A 15,946-nucleotide genomic window follows, 5' to 3' on the forward strand; every position below is an offset into this window, starting at 1 on the left:
TTCCAATCCCGAGAGCGGAAAGACTTACCTTGGGGGGAAAAAAAGGACAGGTATACACTCGCGCGCACACACACATATCCATCCGCACATACACAGACACGAGCAGACATTTGTAAAGGCAAAGAGTTTTTTGCCTTTACAAATGTCTGCTTGTGTCTGTGTATGTGCGGATGGATATGTGTGTGTGCGCGCGAGTGTATACCTGTCCTTTTTTTCCCCCCAAGGTAAGTCTTTCCGCTCTCGGGATTGGAATGACTCCTTACCCTCTCCCTTAAAACCCACATCCTTTCGTCTTTCCCTCTCGTTCCCTCTTTCCTGACGAAGCAACAGTTTGTTGCGAAAGCTTGAATTTTGTGTGTATGTTTGTGTTTGTTTGTGTGTCTATCGACCTGCCAGTGCTTTTGTTTGGTAAGTCTCATCATCTTTGTTTTTAGATCTACTCGGTTATTAGTTATCCATGCCTCAATGATGTCCAGTTTAATGACCATGTGCCACAATATAACCATAAAAATAAAATGCTGGCATGAAGAAGACAAACAAGCATATAATAAAAGGACGGAAATAATACACACAATATTGAACTGGCAAAATATTCATTGTCTCAACTTCATCTATGGCATGTAAAGAACTGCTTAAAATCTACAAACAGCATTCAGATAAAACTTATATAACGTGTTTATAAATATGAATCCTTTGTTTGCAGATATAGTAAATAATGAAAGTAATGTATGTGTTAATCATTATTTATGGCACTCATGATTAAATTACAGACTTTTCTCCTGAACAATGATAATGTGAACACTTTGTGGATCAGAAAATGTGTATTTCTGTTGAATGTTGAAATATATGCAAACGAAGCATGGTCGACTGTAGCACAAATGAAAAGCAGACACTACATTGCCACCTTTTGGACTTTTAGGTAGTCTTTTTGTTAGGAGAGTGAAGACTGTATGGAGAGCTGCATGCTACCCTAAATGTACTATACATACGAGGGTAAGTCAATTATTATCCACAATTTAGTTATATTTTTGTTTATTTTGGTAGTACTGTCATTTTACATTGATGACACATGCTTTGTTTATTTGTTGTTATATCTTTGCAATTTTCGAGCAGCTACGTTAGTTTCGTTATTGCTGTCGTGCTGTTAATCATGGCTGCTCCGCTGACTATTTGCACCAATGAAGAGCAACGTTCAGTGATCCACTTTTTGTGGTCGGAAGGTGTATCAGGGGCCTAAATTCATCTAAGACTTTAGGTACAGTACAGGAACAGTGTTTTGCCACAACGGAGTGACTACAAATGGATTCAAAAAATCTGAAATGGTCACACAAGTGTTACGCACAATGAAGGAGCCAGATGACCATTTTCCACCATAAATGAAGAAACCAGTGTTCACGTGAAATGATTCTCTTAGACAGATGATTAACTATTGACAAAGTGGCACATCGTCTGCAAATTAGTCACAGTTCTGCCTTGAAATCATTCCCAACAGACTTGGGTTTCATAAAGTTTGTGCAAGATGGGTCCCAAAACAACTCACACAGTTGCATAAGCAAACACACTTGGACATCTGCAAAAAACATTTGGATCACTATGGTAATGAAGGGGACAACTTCTTAGACAGGATCATTACTGGTGACGAAACATGGATCCATCATTACGAGCCGGAAAGTAAACGGTAGAATATGGAATGGAAACATCCAAATTTGCCATGCAAGTAAAAGTTCAAGATCCAATCATCCACAGGAAAACCGATTCTTACGGTTTTTTGGGATGCACAAGGTCCAGTACTGGAATGTTATGGGGAAAGGGGCATAACAATAAACAGTGTACATTACAGTGAGATGCTTACTGCCAGGCAAAGCTTGCAATTAAAGCAAATGCCGAGGATTGCTGTCAAAAGGTGTTGTGTTGTTATATGACAATGCCCGTCCACATACTGCTGCCCACACTGCTGAAACGCTCCAGAAACTCAAATTTGAAATACTGGATCATCCTCCATATAATCCTGATCTTGCTCCTTCTGAATATCACTTGTTTTGTCCCCTCAAAGAGGCATTAAGGTACAGTCAGTTTGCCTCGGACAAAGCAGTGAAAGAAGTGGTGCATTCCTGGCTTGCAGCTCAACCGAGAATCTTCTTTTATGGGGGCATCAGAAAGCTTGTACAATGATGGACCAAGTGCGTTGAAATGCAAGGAGACTATGTCGAAAAATGATGTTCTTGGAAGTTTCCTATTTAATTACAATAAAATTTTATAACTACTTTGCAGACAATAATTGACTTACCCTCATATAAACATTTGCAGTCTGCAATGGCAAATCACGCAGAATATCACAGTTGTTTATGTGGAGAAAGTGAAGGGCATCATCATTCTTAATGATATCCCTCATGCACAGCAACCCTACAGTTATGTGCAGTGACACAATGTACCATATTGAGTGAGATGATGGATTGTTGACAGAAGTTCACACGAGTCAAATACCAGTGATGGTGACTTTTCAGTGTGGCTCTAATGAAAAGTGTAACGTTTTCTATTTACCTCCTCTTATTGATGATTACCACACATGCTGTAGACCTACATCAGAAAAGTATTATTTTAGCTCTTGCAGAACATAATAAATATGAAGGAGAAGCATAGGACAGACAACCCAGCAAATGGAAAATGTGTATTATGAAGGCTCATAGAAACAGTGAAAAAAAGCTAAGACAAAGTGTTTAAATGACACTCCTGTGCACAATGATAGAAGTGTTATGAAATGTTGCATCCCACAACACACACCACGTACGCAATAATTTTTGTCCGATGTGTAGGAAGATTACAATTTCATACATGTATACCATGGAAACAGTTACGATTTGTAGTTTCCGAAATAGTGGGCGACAAGATTTTATTTGTTGTGCAGTACACATGTATCTGATAATTGTCTTTTGCAGTTTCAGTACTTGAGGTATGCTATTTGAACTTCTCCAGAAAATTATACCATATCTAATGACAGATTCAAAATAACTATGACATGCTATTTTTCGTGTACTCAAGTCAATGGAATTCACTAGTATTTGCATCGCAAATGCAAAACTGCTTCATTTATTTGAGAGGAAGTCAATATGTGTATTCCAGCTTAAGTTCTTGTCCACATTTAGTCCAAGAAATCTGATCGTGTCAACTACTTCCACAAGATGATTGTTATGTCGCATTTTAAGTTTGACACAATTCAAATGTTTGGTTTTGAAATGTACTAAATGGGTTTTTGCAATGTTCAGTTTCAACCCATTTAACTGGAACCAGTTTCCTAATGTATCCAGGGCGGTTACGATGCAGCTCAGAACTTTTTTCTGCACCGTCGTCATCAATTAAAACAGAAATATTATCTTCAAACAGAACTGATGGGGTATTTACCTATTTGGATAAAATGTTTACACAGAATAGGAACAGGATTGCCCAAAATGGGGCATTGAGGCACATTTTGTGATACTGTACACAATTTAGAATAATAATTCACTGCATTTGAAGTGATAGCTACCTTTAGTTTTCTGTTGTGCAAGTTGCCCTTAATCCCATATTTATCTAATTTGGATATAGGCATGGCATGGTTCACAGAGTCAAACACTTTTGTAAGATCACATAAGATACCAGCAACTTTACTCCCCCGATCCAATCACTTGCATAACTTTTCAGAAAAGTTATTCACTGCATCCATAGTGTTTTTTCCTGATTGAAATCCAAGTTACTTACTTATAATTATATTTTTTTACAGTAAAATTTTTGATCTGGTTTGCAACTACTTTAACATGTTCGATAGGACTGGAAGAGTACAAATAGGGTAACAGTTTCTCATGTCTTCCCGCAACCCTTTCTTGAACAGAGGTCTGTCTTTGGCATACTTCATCAAGTCAGGAAAGCATCCCTGCTCAAAAAGATTGATTATTTTAGTTTGAAGAGGTGCTGGTATGTCATACGCTGTTTTAATCACTTTAGTGGGTATTCCAGCCCACCCAGAAGAGTTTTTATTTTTTAATGATAACATAACATTTTTCACGTCCTTTATTGTGACTTTTTTAATAATCCGTGAGATACTTAGCTTCTTGGTGGAGTACAAAGGGATTTACTTTACTCTGATGCATCAGCCTCTGACTTGCCACCTTTACGAAGAATTCACACTCTGATATTTGAGCTGGGTTTACACTAAGGCTACCATCTGCTTTAATACTTTATATTTCATTACACCTAACTAAGATCTGACAACAGACCACACTGCTTTTGTCTTATTTTTATATTATACAATGAAGTTACTGTTTGCTATTTGTTTGGCTACCTTAATAACTTTTTTAAAATATGGGATTAAAATGTCAAACATATTCCGTAAAATGTCTGTTTTTATTATATTTTAGTTCATTGTGGAATTGCCTCTTCCTGGTAACAGAAATTATTAAACCCTAAATTATCCAGTTAATTTTGTTACATGTAGTTCTAAGTGGAGAAGTAAGTATCATTAAAGCTTTCAAGACAGCTACTTAAAAATTTGCAAAGGTATTACAACTTGAAACACAGCTGTTGTAAGGCAATTCATTCTCTCTTAACTTATTAATAAATGTAGCTGAATTTTTTTCAGCAAAGTTCTTTTTCAGACAGCTTTTGTTACATGAAATTTCTTTGCTAATTTTTGGTAGTTCAATGAATAATGCAGAGTGAACCCACATGCCTAAATCTATGCAAAATTTATAAACATCTTCAAATACATAATTTGTTAAAATGTTATCAATAAATGTCACTGACTATTACAGCCAGTTTTGACAGAATGGCAAGTAAAGACATTCGTGCTTCAAGATGCTGAGACACTTAACATTTTCTAAAGATTCAGCTTCAACACATAGTTCTCTCATAGCCTCTGTCAAACATTTGTATCGACTTATTTAGGAACAATAAGCTTCACAGTTCTTGACTACTCTCCCTGATGCTCTGCTCCCCCCTTCCCCTCCTCTCCGAACCAAATCTCACGAGTGACGAGTCATCAGCTGAAAGCACCTAATTTCAGACACATGAAGTGTCTTGTGGTGATGCATGTGCCTATCTGCAAGCAGGTATAAACAAGGAAAAGAAAGAAACAAACAAAAAGTGAGAGATTTAATGAGTAGTGCTTACAGTAATGAATTATTTTGAATAACAATAATAATAATAATAATAGATGGGAAGTGCAGAACTTTCTTACTGATCTTAACATACTTCTCACTTTTCAGTACAGTATGTGTCTGCAGCACTTGTGGGAGATATGGGCTCAATTGCACATGTTTACTGTATTTAAAATTTTCTGAAAGTTTAATAGCCCGCTGCTAGACATTAATGAAATAAGCAAACCAGACCAAAAATTGGTCACCCCACAAGAGAAATCACACTAATGCCATGTAGCATCACCTCTAGCCTTAATTTGGGGAAGAAAAGAGTTCTCAAGTATACTCGAGTATGGAATATCTAACTGAATCCGGTCATTGATGATTACATCCCACAGAGCTACCACATTGCACGGATGTTGGTTTCTATGTTTCACTTGTTGTTCCAAATAGTACCAAACATTTTCGACAGGATTAGGATCGGAAGATTTAGTGGGCCAGTCGAGGTACAACACAGTACCTGAATGTTTGTCAAACCAGGAAGCTATTTGTGCAGCCCTGTGGCCCTAGTAGTTATCTTGGAAGACAGAAATATCTGCAGCATACTCATTGTGAAGATGTTATAGAAAGCACAACACTGTCACCAACCTAGTCATCAGTTGAGGAATAACCATAACACAATTCATGCACCGCTGGTTAAATGTATCATTGGGCTGTCAGTGCACTCAAAATCTTCCAGCATTTTACAAGGCACAAAATTGTGACTGGTAGGATCCCATTATATTCCTCCAGTCAGCAACTTCCCAATTTTTGTACTGTCTGGCCCAATCAAGACATCTACATCTACATCATACTCCGCAAGCCACCTAATGGTGTGTGGCGGAGGGTACTTTCGGTACGACTATCTGATCTATCCAACCCTGTTCCACTCGTGAATAGTGCGTGGGAAGAATGATTGTCGGTAAGCCTCTGTATTGGCTCTAATTTCTCGAATTTTCTCCTCGTGACCAATACACGAGACGTATATGGGGGGAAGCAATATGCTGTCAGTCTCCTCTTGAAAAGTGCTGTCCCAAAGTTTCAACAGTAACTCTCACCGTGATGCACAATGCCTCTCTTGTAACGTCTGCCAGTGGAGTTTGTTTAGCATCTCTGTAATGCTCTGTCACCAGCTAAATGATCCTGTGAAGAAACGCGCTACTCTTCATTGGATCTTCTCTATCTCCTCTTTCAGTCATACTCGATAGGGATCCAAGGTAGATGAACAATACTAAAAAATCGGGTGAACAATTGCCTTGTAAGCAACTTCTTTCATGGCCGAGTTACATTTCCTCAAGATTTTTCCAGTGAATCCGAGTCTGGTGTCTGCTTTTCCCACTATCTGTTTTCGTCTTAGTTGAGGATCAGGATTCGGAAAAAATTCTCAAATCTGTGATCAGTACCTTAGAAACTTTGTTTCAGCTAAATGGGTTGAACTAAACATATCTAAGACTCACATGATGCATTTCAAAACCAAGCAGTCAAAATGTGAACAGATTAAGATTGATAGAAGCCTCTTGAGGGACCTAAGGATTCTAGAATGAAATTTTCACTCTACAGTGGAGTGTCCGCTGATATGAAACTTCCTGGCAGATTAAAACTGTGTGCCGGACCGAGACTCGAACTAGGGACCTTTGCCTTTTGTGGGCAAGTGCTCCACCAACTGAGCTACCCAAGGATTCTTACACTTACATGCCAACACACGTATATTATAATGTTGTTTGTGGTTAATAACAACAATGAATTTAGGATGAATTCAGCATCATCAGTTTGAGTACATTATTTAAAATTTGTTGTCAGTATGCTTTACAGAAGTAGCCAGCCATGGTTGCTTCTGTCAATGTACAACACGATTCATTCACATCCCATTATTACAGAACACAAGGTGTGAATGAATGAATTTATGGCTAATAACCAACAAATAAGACAACTTCATTCAAGGTGTGTCAAGGTCATGTCTACATCTATAGTCTGTAAGCCACCTTGCAGTGTGTGGCCAAGGGTACTTTGTATACCACTGTCATCCCCCCCCCCCCCCCCCATTCTTGTTCCATTCGAGAATGGTTAGCTGGAAGAATGATTGTTGGTATGCCTTCATCTGGGCTCCAATCTCTTATTTTCATGGTCTTTTTGCGAGATATACGTAAGAGGAAGCATTATATTTGTTGGCTCTTTTAAGAATGTATGCTCTTGGAACTAGCAAACCATACATTGACTCTCTCTTAGCATCTGCCACTGGAGCTGGTTGATCATCTTCATGGTACTTTCATGCTCACTAAATTAATCTGTCATGAGACACACTGTACTTCTTCAGATCTTTTGTATTTCCTCTATCAATCCTATTTGGTACGGATCCTAATACTGACGAGTATTATTCAAGTACTGGTTAAATGATGGTTTTGTAAACTACCTTCTTTGCTGGTAGACTACATTTTCATGAAGATTCTTCCAACGAGTTTCAGTCTGGCATCTGCCTTTCCTCAATAATTTTTAAGTGCCCAGAATGAGCACAGTTTTAATCTGCCAGGAAGTTTTAATTTTTAAGTAGTTGTCCCACTTTAAATCGCTCCATATGCATACTCCTGGACATTTTATATACATAACTGCTTCCAGCAATTGATCTGCAATTGCATTATCATACAGTAATAGGTCTTACTGTCTATGTATATGCAATAACTTACATTCCTCTGCGGGTCTTCCTGAATTTTACTACAATTTTCTAGCCTTATCATTGTTCTGTACATAACAGCATCATCTGAGAAGAGCCTCCTGGAATTTCTGATGTCGCCTCATACATATTTTATTGTGGAAATTATGGACCTATAAACCCCCCCCCCCCCCCCCCTGGGATACGCCTGAAGTCACCTCTCCCTGGAGAATGGCATGCTGGGTTCTGTTTGCTAGAAACTCTTCAGTCCAATCACATATTTGGTCTGGTAGTCAGTACACTTGTATTTTGTTCATTAGGCAGTGCGGGACTGTATCCAATACCTTACAGAAGTCAAGCATCCACCTGGGTGCTGGTATCTACTGCCTCCTGGGTCTCGTGGACAAACAGAGCGAGATGAGTTTCACACAGCTGTTGTTTTCAGAACCAATGTTGAGTCCTACAGGGAAAACTTGATAGTCCTCTTTACTGATATGTCGTGTCTCCACCTTACAGAGCTGATTGCATACAACAGACTGGCACATACAAACCATTTCACTGATATGACTTACGTCTGGGGTGGTGGGTTAAATAATTGCCTGGTACCAGTACTGCACCATCTGTGCTGGTCCAAAGTGACCAACATGTTTTTAAAGTGGTGAGTTGAATAAAGACCAGTGGAATTGTTTTGAATAATGAAGATGAACAACTGAACTGAATACTGTCCTGCATTAAGAACTGTCGTGGAATTTGTTTATTTTGGTGACAACAAAAATTCATATTAAAATTAGATTGGCATTTGAATTTCACTTCTCCCAGATATATATCCTATGCCCCACTGTTTTCATTTGGTTGCTTTTGCAGATACTTTAAAAAAGTTCTTTTATGCACCTGAAAACATGGAGGAGGGTGGCACAGAGGGGACGGAGAATGCCAAGTGGTGGTGACTGGCTCTTTGAAGTTACTTGACACCAGAAAATAAGAGACAGCATTGGTGGGTTACATATCGGTTTAAAAGACAGTTTTGTTATGCAACGTAAAAATGTGTGGGTTGAACCTACTGATACCAAGCACTGCCTTGTTAATGTGGCATGTGGTAACGTGCACAAATAGCCAGAAGATACCACTAACCATATTTATTTTGCTTCTATATCATTTCTTTGCACTGCAGTTTGCTGTGACAGTGTGATCTGTAGTGCAACTTGAGTTGTAGATTACACTGAAAAGTGACATTTTCATTAGAAGTTGGCAAAGCCAACAAATGTGATGTCATGAGAATAACTAAAATTCGTGCTGTGGAGGATATTATGTGCATATTGGATTCTGATGAGTGGTCTGCCTTTTGACCATGACTTAAAGCAGACGTATGATATTATATGTTAAAGGAAACAAGACAATTTATTAAAAAAAGTTTTCAATGACCACACCGAAAAAAAACTTTTTAATTGAAAAACTGTGAACATTACAATGATAATATTCATGCTATACTTTCTGATATATAAATTGATATTTATAAAGGACATATTAATATCAACAAATTGTTAAGATAATTAAATATTTCTACACCAGTGTATTAGATCCATTTACGACTAGACACTAGAAGGCCTGACAACTCTCTAACAAAACCTGCAAGCATTTTTTAATCCTAAATAATATCTAGGTATCGGTCATTTTGATGGCAGCGTTTGTGTGTTAGCTGTATGAAACATCCTACATTGAACAGAAATTAAGAGTAAGAGTTAGGCCTATATAGTGAGGTCCCCCTCCCCTCCCCCACAATATGCACCAAAACAGTACCTGAAGATTTGCCTACCATGTAACACAAATTTTATGAATTGCAGTGTTACATTCTTGTGATGAAAATTTGTTTTCTAGGGAACAAACATACACCTCTGACCATGGTGCAGCTCCATCTATTACCACAACCTATATTTCATATTCAGATTATTTCACTTCATTAGCTCTCAATGAAATTGCCACATTCCACTCTAACCCAGATCTCCAGCTACACAACAGATCAGTCTGTCATCACAATCAACATTTATAGGAGAGAGGTGGGGTACACACACTCATTCGAGCGAAATGGTTGGCCTGGGAGAATGTAAGAGGCATCCTGACAATGTACTTAAAAGAAAAAGATTCATCAGTAGCACGACATGGAAATTTTATACTGGGGAAATGAATATTTATTGTCTGCATTTGTCACTTTATCCATTATATACACAAAATAATGTGCTTTAGAAATAGAGCTACTTATAATTTAGTTGTACGTGGACTAGTAGGTTTTCTACAAACATGATTTTAAAAAAGATATGTGACAGTAAAATTTTCTCTAAAACACACACACATTAGTATAGTTATTTATGAATACTTACATTTACATTCTATGAACTGGTGCAATAAACACGATTTTCCTGAACCAGCACTGCCAATAACTAAAAATTTAAACAGGAAATCTGAAATAAAAATCAATTTTAATAAGTAATGAGGGCTTAGGGGTATATTAATGGAATATGCAACACTGAAATACTAGATCACCTACAGGTGAAAATGTCTCATTCATTTTGAAAGCATAGTGGCAGTAAAATTTTTTCCAGAACTTAGTATCAGGCAAAACATATGCAAGTGTAAAACATTAGCATTGTTATACAGCTGTCAGTCTTACTTTACGTGACGAATGTTTTCCCCTCAGACAATATAAACATTCATCAAACAAATACAATAATGACCAAACAAATAAATTGCGACAGTTGTGCATTATCTCATACAGGCAAGCCCGATGCTACTTAACTCTAAGGCTGAAACGTAAACACCGCCAACGTTCGTTTATAACACAATTTTAAAAAAAAATCCATAAGTATTGCGTGCTGAATCTAACAAAAGAAAGTAATTTTTATTTTTCGTATTAACATTCACACAGAAATGAAAAAGGTAAAATGTTGTCAGTAAACATAGAAACAACGCTATCTGTTTCCCTTATCCAACCATGCGGAGTCATGACAAATGAAAAACATCGCCTAATCACACGAAGTAATGACATTTCTGTGTTACAGTATAATTAATGTAATAATTACCGTACGACTCTGACATCGTTCAACATTGACGTGACTACATTTAATTTCAAACTTTTGTAGATCACATATTTATTACGCCTTTGCCGCAAAATTTACTCCGACACATTTATTTCTCCAGAACTGCGTTCGATTTCTCCTCCAACAACACTTCGCATACGTCACACGCTACACTCAAACTAAGCACCAATCAACAACTTTCAATAATTACAAACACACGGAAACAATACAAAGATACTACAAAACAGAAGCTTCCCCGAATTTCCATAGAACTTCATCGTTGATCGTGGCTACATTCGGTTACATTATTCACATCAGAAATTTTTCATCAATACTACAAAAAAAAAAAAAAAAAAGAAATTGAAGGACATTGTACCCAAACATCTAAACGTTTTTGTAGCTTCTGCCTCAGCATAGTGTCGAGATTTTATTATTTAGAACAAACATAAATTAGAATCATCTCGATCGATGGACGGATTCAAAACTATTCGTAAAATAGTCCTTTTTTAAGGTGAACACATGAAAACATAGTGTTTTGTTTCATTATCGGTGTTCTGATACCGTTCGCTTTCTCTATTTATTTGTAGTATGAACAGCAGTTATAGTCTTTTGATTGATGGAGATTTTATATCACTTTTGGGCGTAGTCAACTGTGTAAAAAATAAGACTAGAGGAAGATATTGTGTAGGTCCAAAAGTTGCGTACAACCTGCAGCTCAACAGGTCTTATAACGTGCATTTACTTACTATTAAGTTTTCAGCATTGGTAGGCATCGTTTCAGTCCAACAAAATCTTTGATTTAGTGCGGAACATTTGTTGTTTCAGATGTAAACAGGTGGTGGAGCTAAACCCCTTGATCAAGTTACTCGTATCGAAAGCTAATGTTACTTTTTTTACCTTATTATTTAAAGACAGTAGCAGGTTATCAATGTAAAGGAAAAAGGTGAGTGGTCCAAAAGTCAAGTCCTGCGGTACTCGATACTATAAGTTTCCCCATTCTGAACATAATATTACTCCCAATGCTTTAGTTAGATGGAAATAGGTGGGAACGACTTACTGGAAATAGTCATCCCAAACCATGTCTATACAAATTTAATTGCAATCAACCATCACGAAATTAGCTGAGTGCAAGGTAACATGAGTTTCCGAGTGACTGCAGCCTACAGCTACACTGGAGCTAAACTTGCAGCCCAAGTGTTAACTCCATTTTCATTGGACACACAAATGGTATTCGATCGGTATTAGAGAAACACTAAAGCGACACTAGCGGCACAAGTGTTAATTCCACTTTCATTGGCGGCCAGAAGTGGCATTAATACTTTCATTTGCAAAGTGATACATGTGATGATTAAAGAATAAGTAACTTTACTTTTATATTGTGTTTTTATTTTGCATCATGGGTTTGATGAACTGGCTGGACAGAACACCAGCCAGAGAAGAAACAGGTGAAAACAGTGCATGTGTTATCGAAAATCAGTGTTCAGTAGGCGTGACTAACAATAATGAAAGTGATCCACATGTGGTGACTTGTGAAACATCAGGTTTTTCTAGTTGTTACAAGAAAGATTAGCACAAATGTAAAATTCATGGCTTTAAGTGAAAAACAAAATTTCTAGGATGTCGTTTTTGTTATGAAATCAGTGCGCTTGGTATGGGAACACCAAGATGTGCAGGAATTAAAATTTTGAAGTAATGGGTGAAATATAAAGTTAAGCGCAATGATGGCAACAAAATGAAAGAACAGCCTAGTTTGAGAAAATGAAATTTATATACACAAGACTTCAGCTTGACATAGAGCATGCGAGTCAACAAAAAATATTTTTAAAATACTATAGATAACATGAATCCTAAACATTTAGAAACTAGAGTTAGAAAATACATATATAGGGATGTTTCAGCTGATATTTTCAATGTCGTTTTTGCAAACTGTAGCTGGAGTCAGCCTAAATAAATACAGCTAATCATGTCTTTGAAGCGTTTCCCAGTGTCAACAGACCAACTCGGTTTTTTTCTCGTTACAAACAAAAAGATTTTTAATGTGCAATTTGGTGTGCACAATCAATAGAGTGCTTCCAAATTAGTCTGGTGAGATATTCACTTTAGAGATCGGCATTAAAAGGAGCAGAAAACATAAAGAACTTCCTCTGTCTAATGTCCATGCTGTCTACAACTGCCCATATTTTACAGTCACTGTTAGTACATTCCAATAAATCAAATATCACACTAGACTAATTTGGGACCACTCTATCGAAGAGGAAAGTAAAATTCCACTTCAAAAATCATTTTGTTTGCAGTAGAAATGAACCTGCGGTACCTGTCGATACTGTGCAATGCATGAAATATGTGATGAGTGTTATTTGTTTGGACTGATTCCAGCTACACACTGCAAAAACGAGATTGCAAATATCTGCCAAATATATATATATATTGACCACCCTAAATAACTGTTTGTCCAGATGCAAATTACAAAATGTTTCAAACAAATGTTCTTTAGCCGTCAGGGGGACATCAATCAGCATGGTTGTCTTCGTTGTAAATTTGTTTTTTACAACAATATGAACATTGGTATGACTTTTTTAAATGGCACCCTGTATTTCTTATATGGTAATTCATTTCCTCTCCTAAAGACCTATTCAAAAATGTATCACGGTGTACCATTCACTGAAAGACCGTTTCTGGTAGCTGAGTGGTCAGCGCAATGGAATGTCATACCTAACGGCCCAGGTTCGATTCCCGGCTGTGTCGGAGATTTTCTCCACTTAGGGACTGGGAGTTGTGTTGGCCAGGGGTACATTTTCATGGCATTCATTGGGTGTCTCGCCATTCTGAAGGCACAAAGTATTAACACAGGTATGCATCTATCCTTGGGGAGCAGGTCCACCCCTACATGCAGTTTGTGTCGAATGGGCTGTCCGTGCCACGGATTCCCAGCCGAGAAACCTAGCCTAGCGCAACTGGCCATGGCACTGAAGTTGGCGTGGCTGCACATCCCTGTCGGTACTTTCCAGAACCTCACTACCCTCTTTCTGCACGTCTCGAAGCAGTTCGCACTGCAGAAGATAGTTATTTAGGCTTTTGACAGGTGGTCACGTTAATGTGACTCGACAATAAAGTTGTGAACAAATGAAATTAATATAGCAAAGGTGGAAAATGCTACCTTCTTTTGATAGTCTCAAAATGTCCTCATTCTACATAATACCCTCAGACTTCAAGGAAAATATAATAATTCCAATCCCAAAGAAAGCAGGTGTTGACAGTCATGAAAATTACCGAACTATCAGTTTAATAAGCCACAGCTGCAAAATACTAACGCGAATTATTTACAGACAAATGGAAAAACTAGTAGAATCCGACCTCGGGGAAGATCAGTTTGGATTCCGTAGAAATACTGGAACACATGAGGCAATACTGACCTTACGACTTATCTTAGAAGCTAGATTAAGGAAAGGCAAACCTACATTTCTAGCATTTGTAGACTTAGAGAAAGCTTTTGACAATGTTGACTGGAATACTCTCATTCAATTTCTGAAGGTGGCAGGGGTAAAAGACAGGGAGTGAAAGGCTATTTACAATTTGTACAGAAACCAGATGGCAGTTATAAGAGTCGAAGGACACGAAAGGGAAGCAGTGATTGGGAAGGGGGTGAGACAGGGTTGTAGCCTATACCTGATGTTATTCAATCTGTATATTGAGCAAGCAGTAAAGCAAACAACAGAAAAATTCTGAGTAGGGATTAAAATCCATGGAGAAGAAATAAAAACTTTGAGGTTTGCCAATGACATCAACAAAAACAAAACGAGGATAATGGCATGTAGTCGAATTAAATCGGGCGATGCTGAGGGAATTAGATTAGGAAATGAGACACTTAAAGTATTAAAGGAGTTCTGCTATTAGGGGAGCAAAATAACTGATAATGGTCGAAGTAGGGAGGATATACACTCCTGGAAATTGAAATAAGAACACCGTGAATTCATTGTCCCAGGAAGGGGAAACTTTATTGACACATTCCTGGGGTCAGATACATCACATGATCACACTGACAGAACCACAGGCACATAGACACAGGCAACAGAGCATGCACAATGTCGGCACTAGTACAGTGTATATCCACCTTTCGCAGCAATGCAGGCTGCTATTCTCCCATGGAGACGATCGTAGAGATGCTGGATGTAGTCCTGTGGAACGGCTTGCCATGCCATTTCCACCTGGCGCCTCAGTTGGACCAGCGTTCGTGCTGGACGTGCAGACCGCGTGAGACGACGCTTCATCCAGTCCCAAACATGCTCAATGGGGGACAGATCCGGAGATCTTGCTGGCCAGGGTAGTTGACTTACACCTTCTAGAGCACGTTGGGTGGCACGGGATACATGCGGACGTGCATTGTCCTGTTGGAACAGCAAGTTCCCTTGCCGGTCTAGGAATGGTAGAACGATGGGTTCGATGACGGTTTGGATGTACCGTGCACTATTCAGTGTCCCCTCGACGATCACCAGTGGTGTACGGCCAGTGTAGGAGATCGCTCCCCACACCATGATGCCGGGTGTTGGCCCTGTGTGCCTCGGTCGTATGCAGTCCTGATTGTGGCGCTCACCTGCACGGCGCCAAACACGCATACGACCATCATTGGCACCAAGGCAGAAGCGACTCTCATCGCTGAAGACGACACGTCTCCATTCGTCCCTCCATTCACGCCTGTCGCGACACCACTGGAGGCGGGCTGCATGATGTTGGGGCGTGAGCGGAAGACGGCCTAACGGTGTGCGGGACCGTAGCCCAGCTTCATGGAGACGGTTGCGAATGGTCCTCGCCGATACCCCAGGAGCAACAGTGTCCCTAATTTGCTGGGAAGTGGCGGTGCGGTCCCCTACGGCACTGCGTAGGATCCTACGGTCTTGGCGTGCATCCGTGCGTCGCTGCGGTCCGGTCCCAGGTCGACGGGCACGTGCACCTTCCGCCGACCACTGGCGACAACATCGATGTACTGTGGAGACCTCACGCCCCACGTGTTGAACAATTCGGCGGTACGTCCACCCGGCCTCCCGCATGCCCACTATACGCCCTCGCTCAAAGTCCGTCAACTG

The 15,946-nt window shown here is 39.1% G+C and overlaps 1 protein-coding gene across 1 annotated transcript in view; it reads right to left on the minus strand.

The window, feature by feature from the left end:
* LOC126183878 (ras-related protein Rab-4B) overlaps positions 1-11,112 on the minus strand; it is a 109,047-nt gene extending 97,935 nt beyond the window's left edge. Inside the window, exons 1-2 of the mRNA XM_049926177.1 lie at positions 10,869-11,112; positions 10,170-10,250 (exon numbers count right to left, since the gene is read on the minus strand). Of these exons, the coding sequence (XP_049782134.1) occupies positions 10,170-10,250; positions 10,869-10,884 (97 nt within the window). The 5' untranslated portion in view covers positions 10,885-11,112. The remainder of the gene's footprint in view (positions 1-10,169; positions 10,251-10,868) is intronic.
* Between the last annotated feature and the right edge of the window lie 4,834 nt (positions 11,113-15,946).

Source organism: Schistocerca cancellata, chromosome 4, assembly GCF_023864275.1.
Source record: "Schistocerca cancellata isolate TAMUIC-IGC-003103 chromosome 4, iqSchCanc2.1, whole genome shotgun sequence".
Lineage (NCBI taxonomy): Eukaryota > Metazoa > Arthropoda > Insecta > Orthoptera > Acrididae > Schistocerca > Schistocerca cancellata.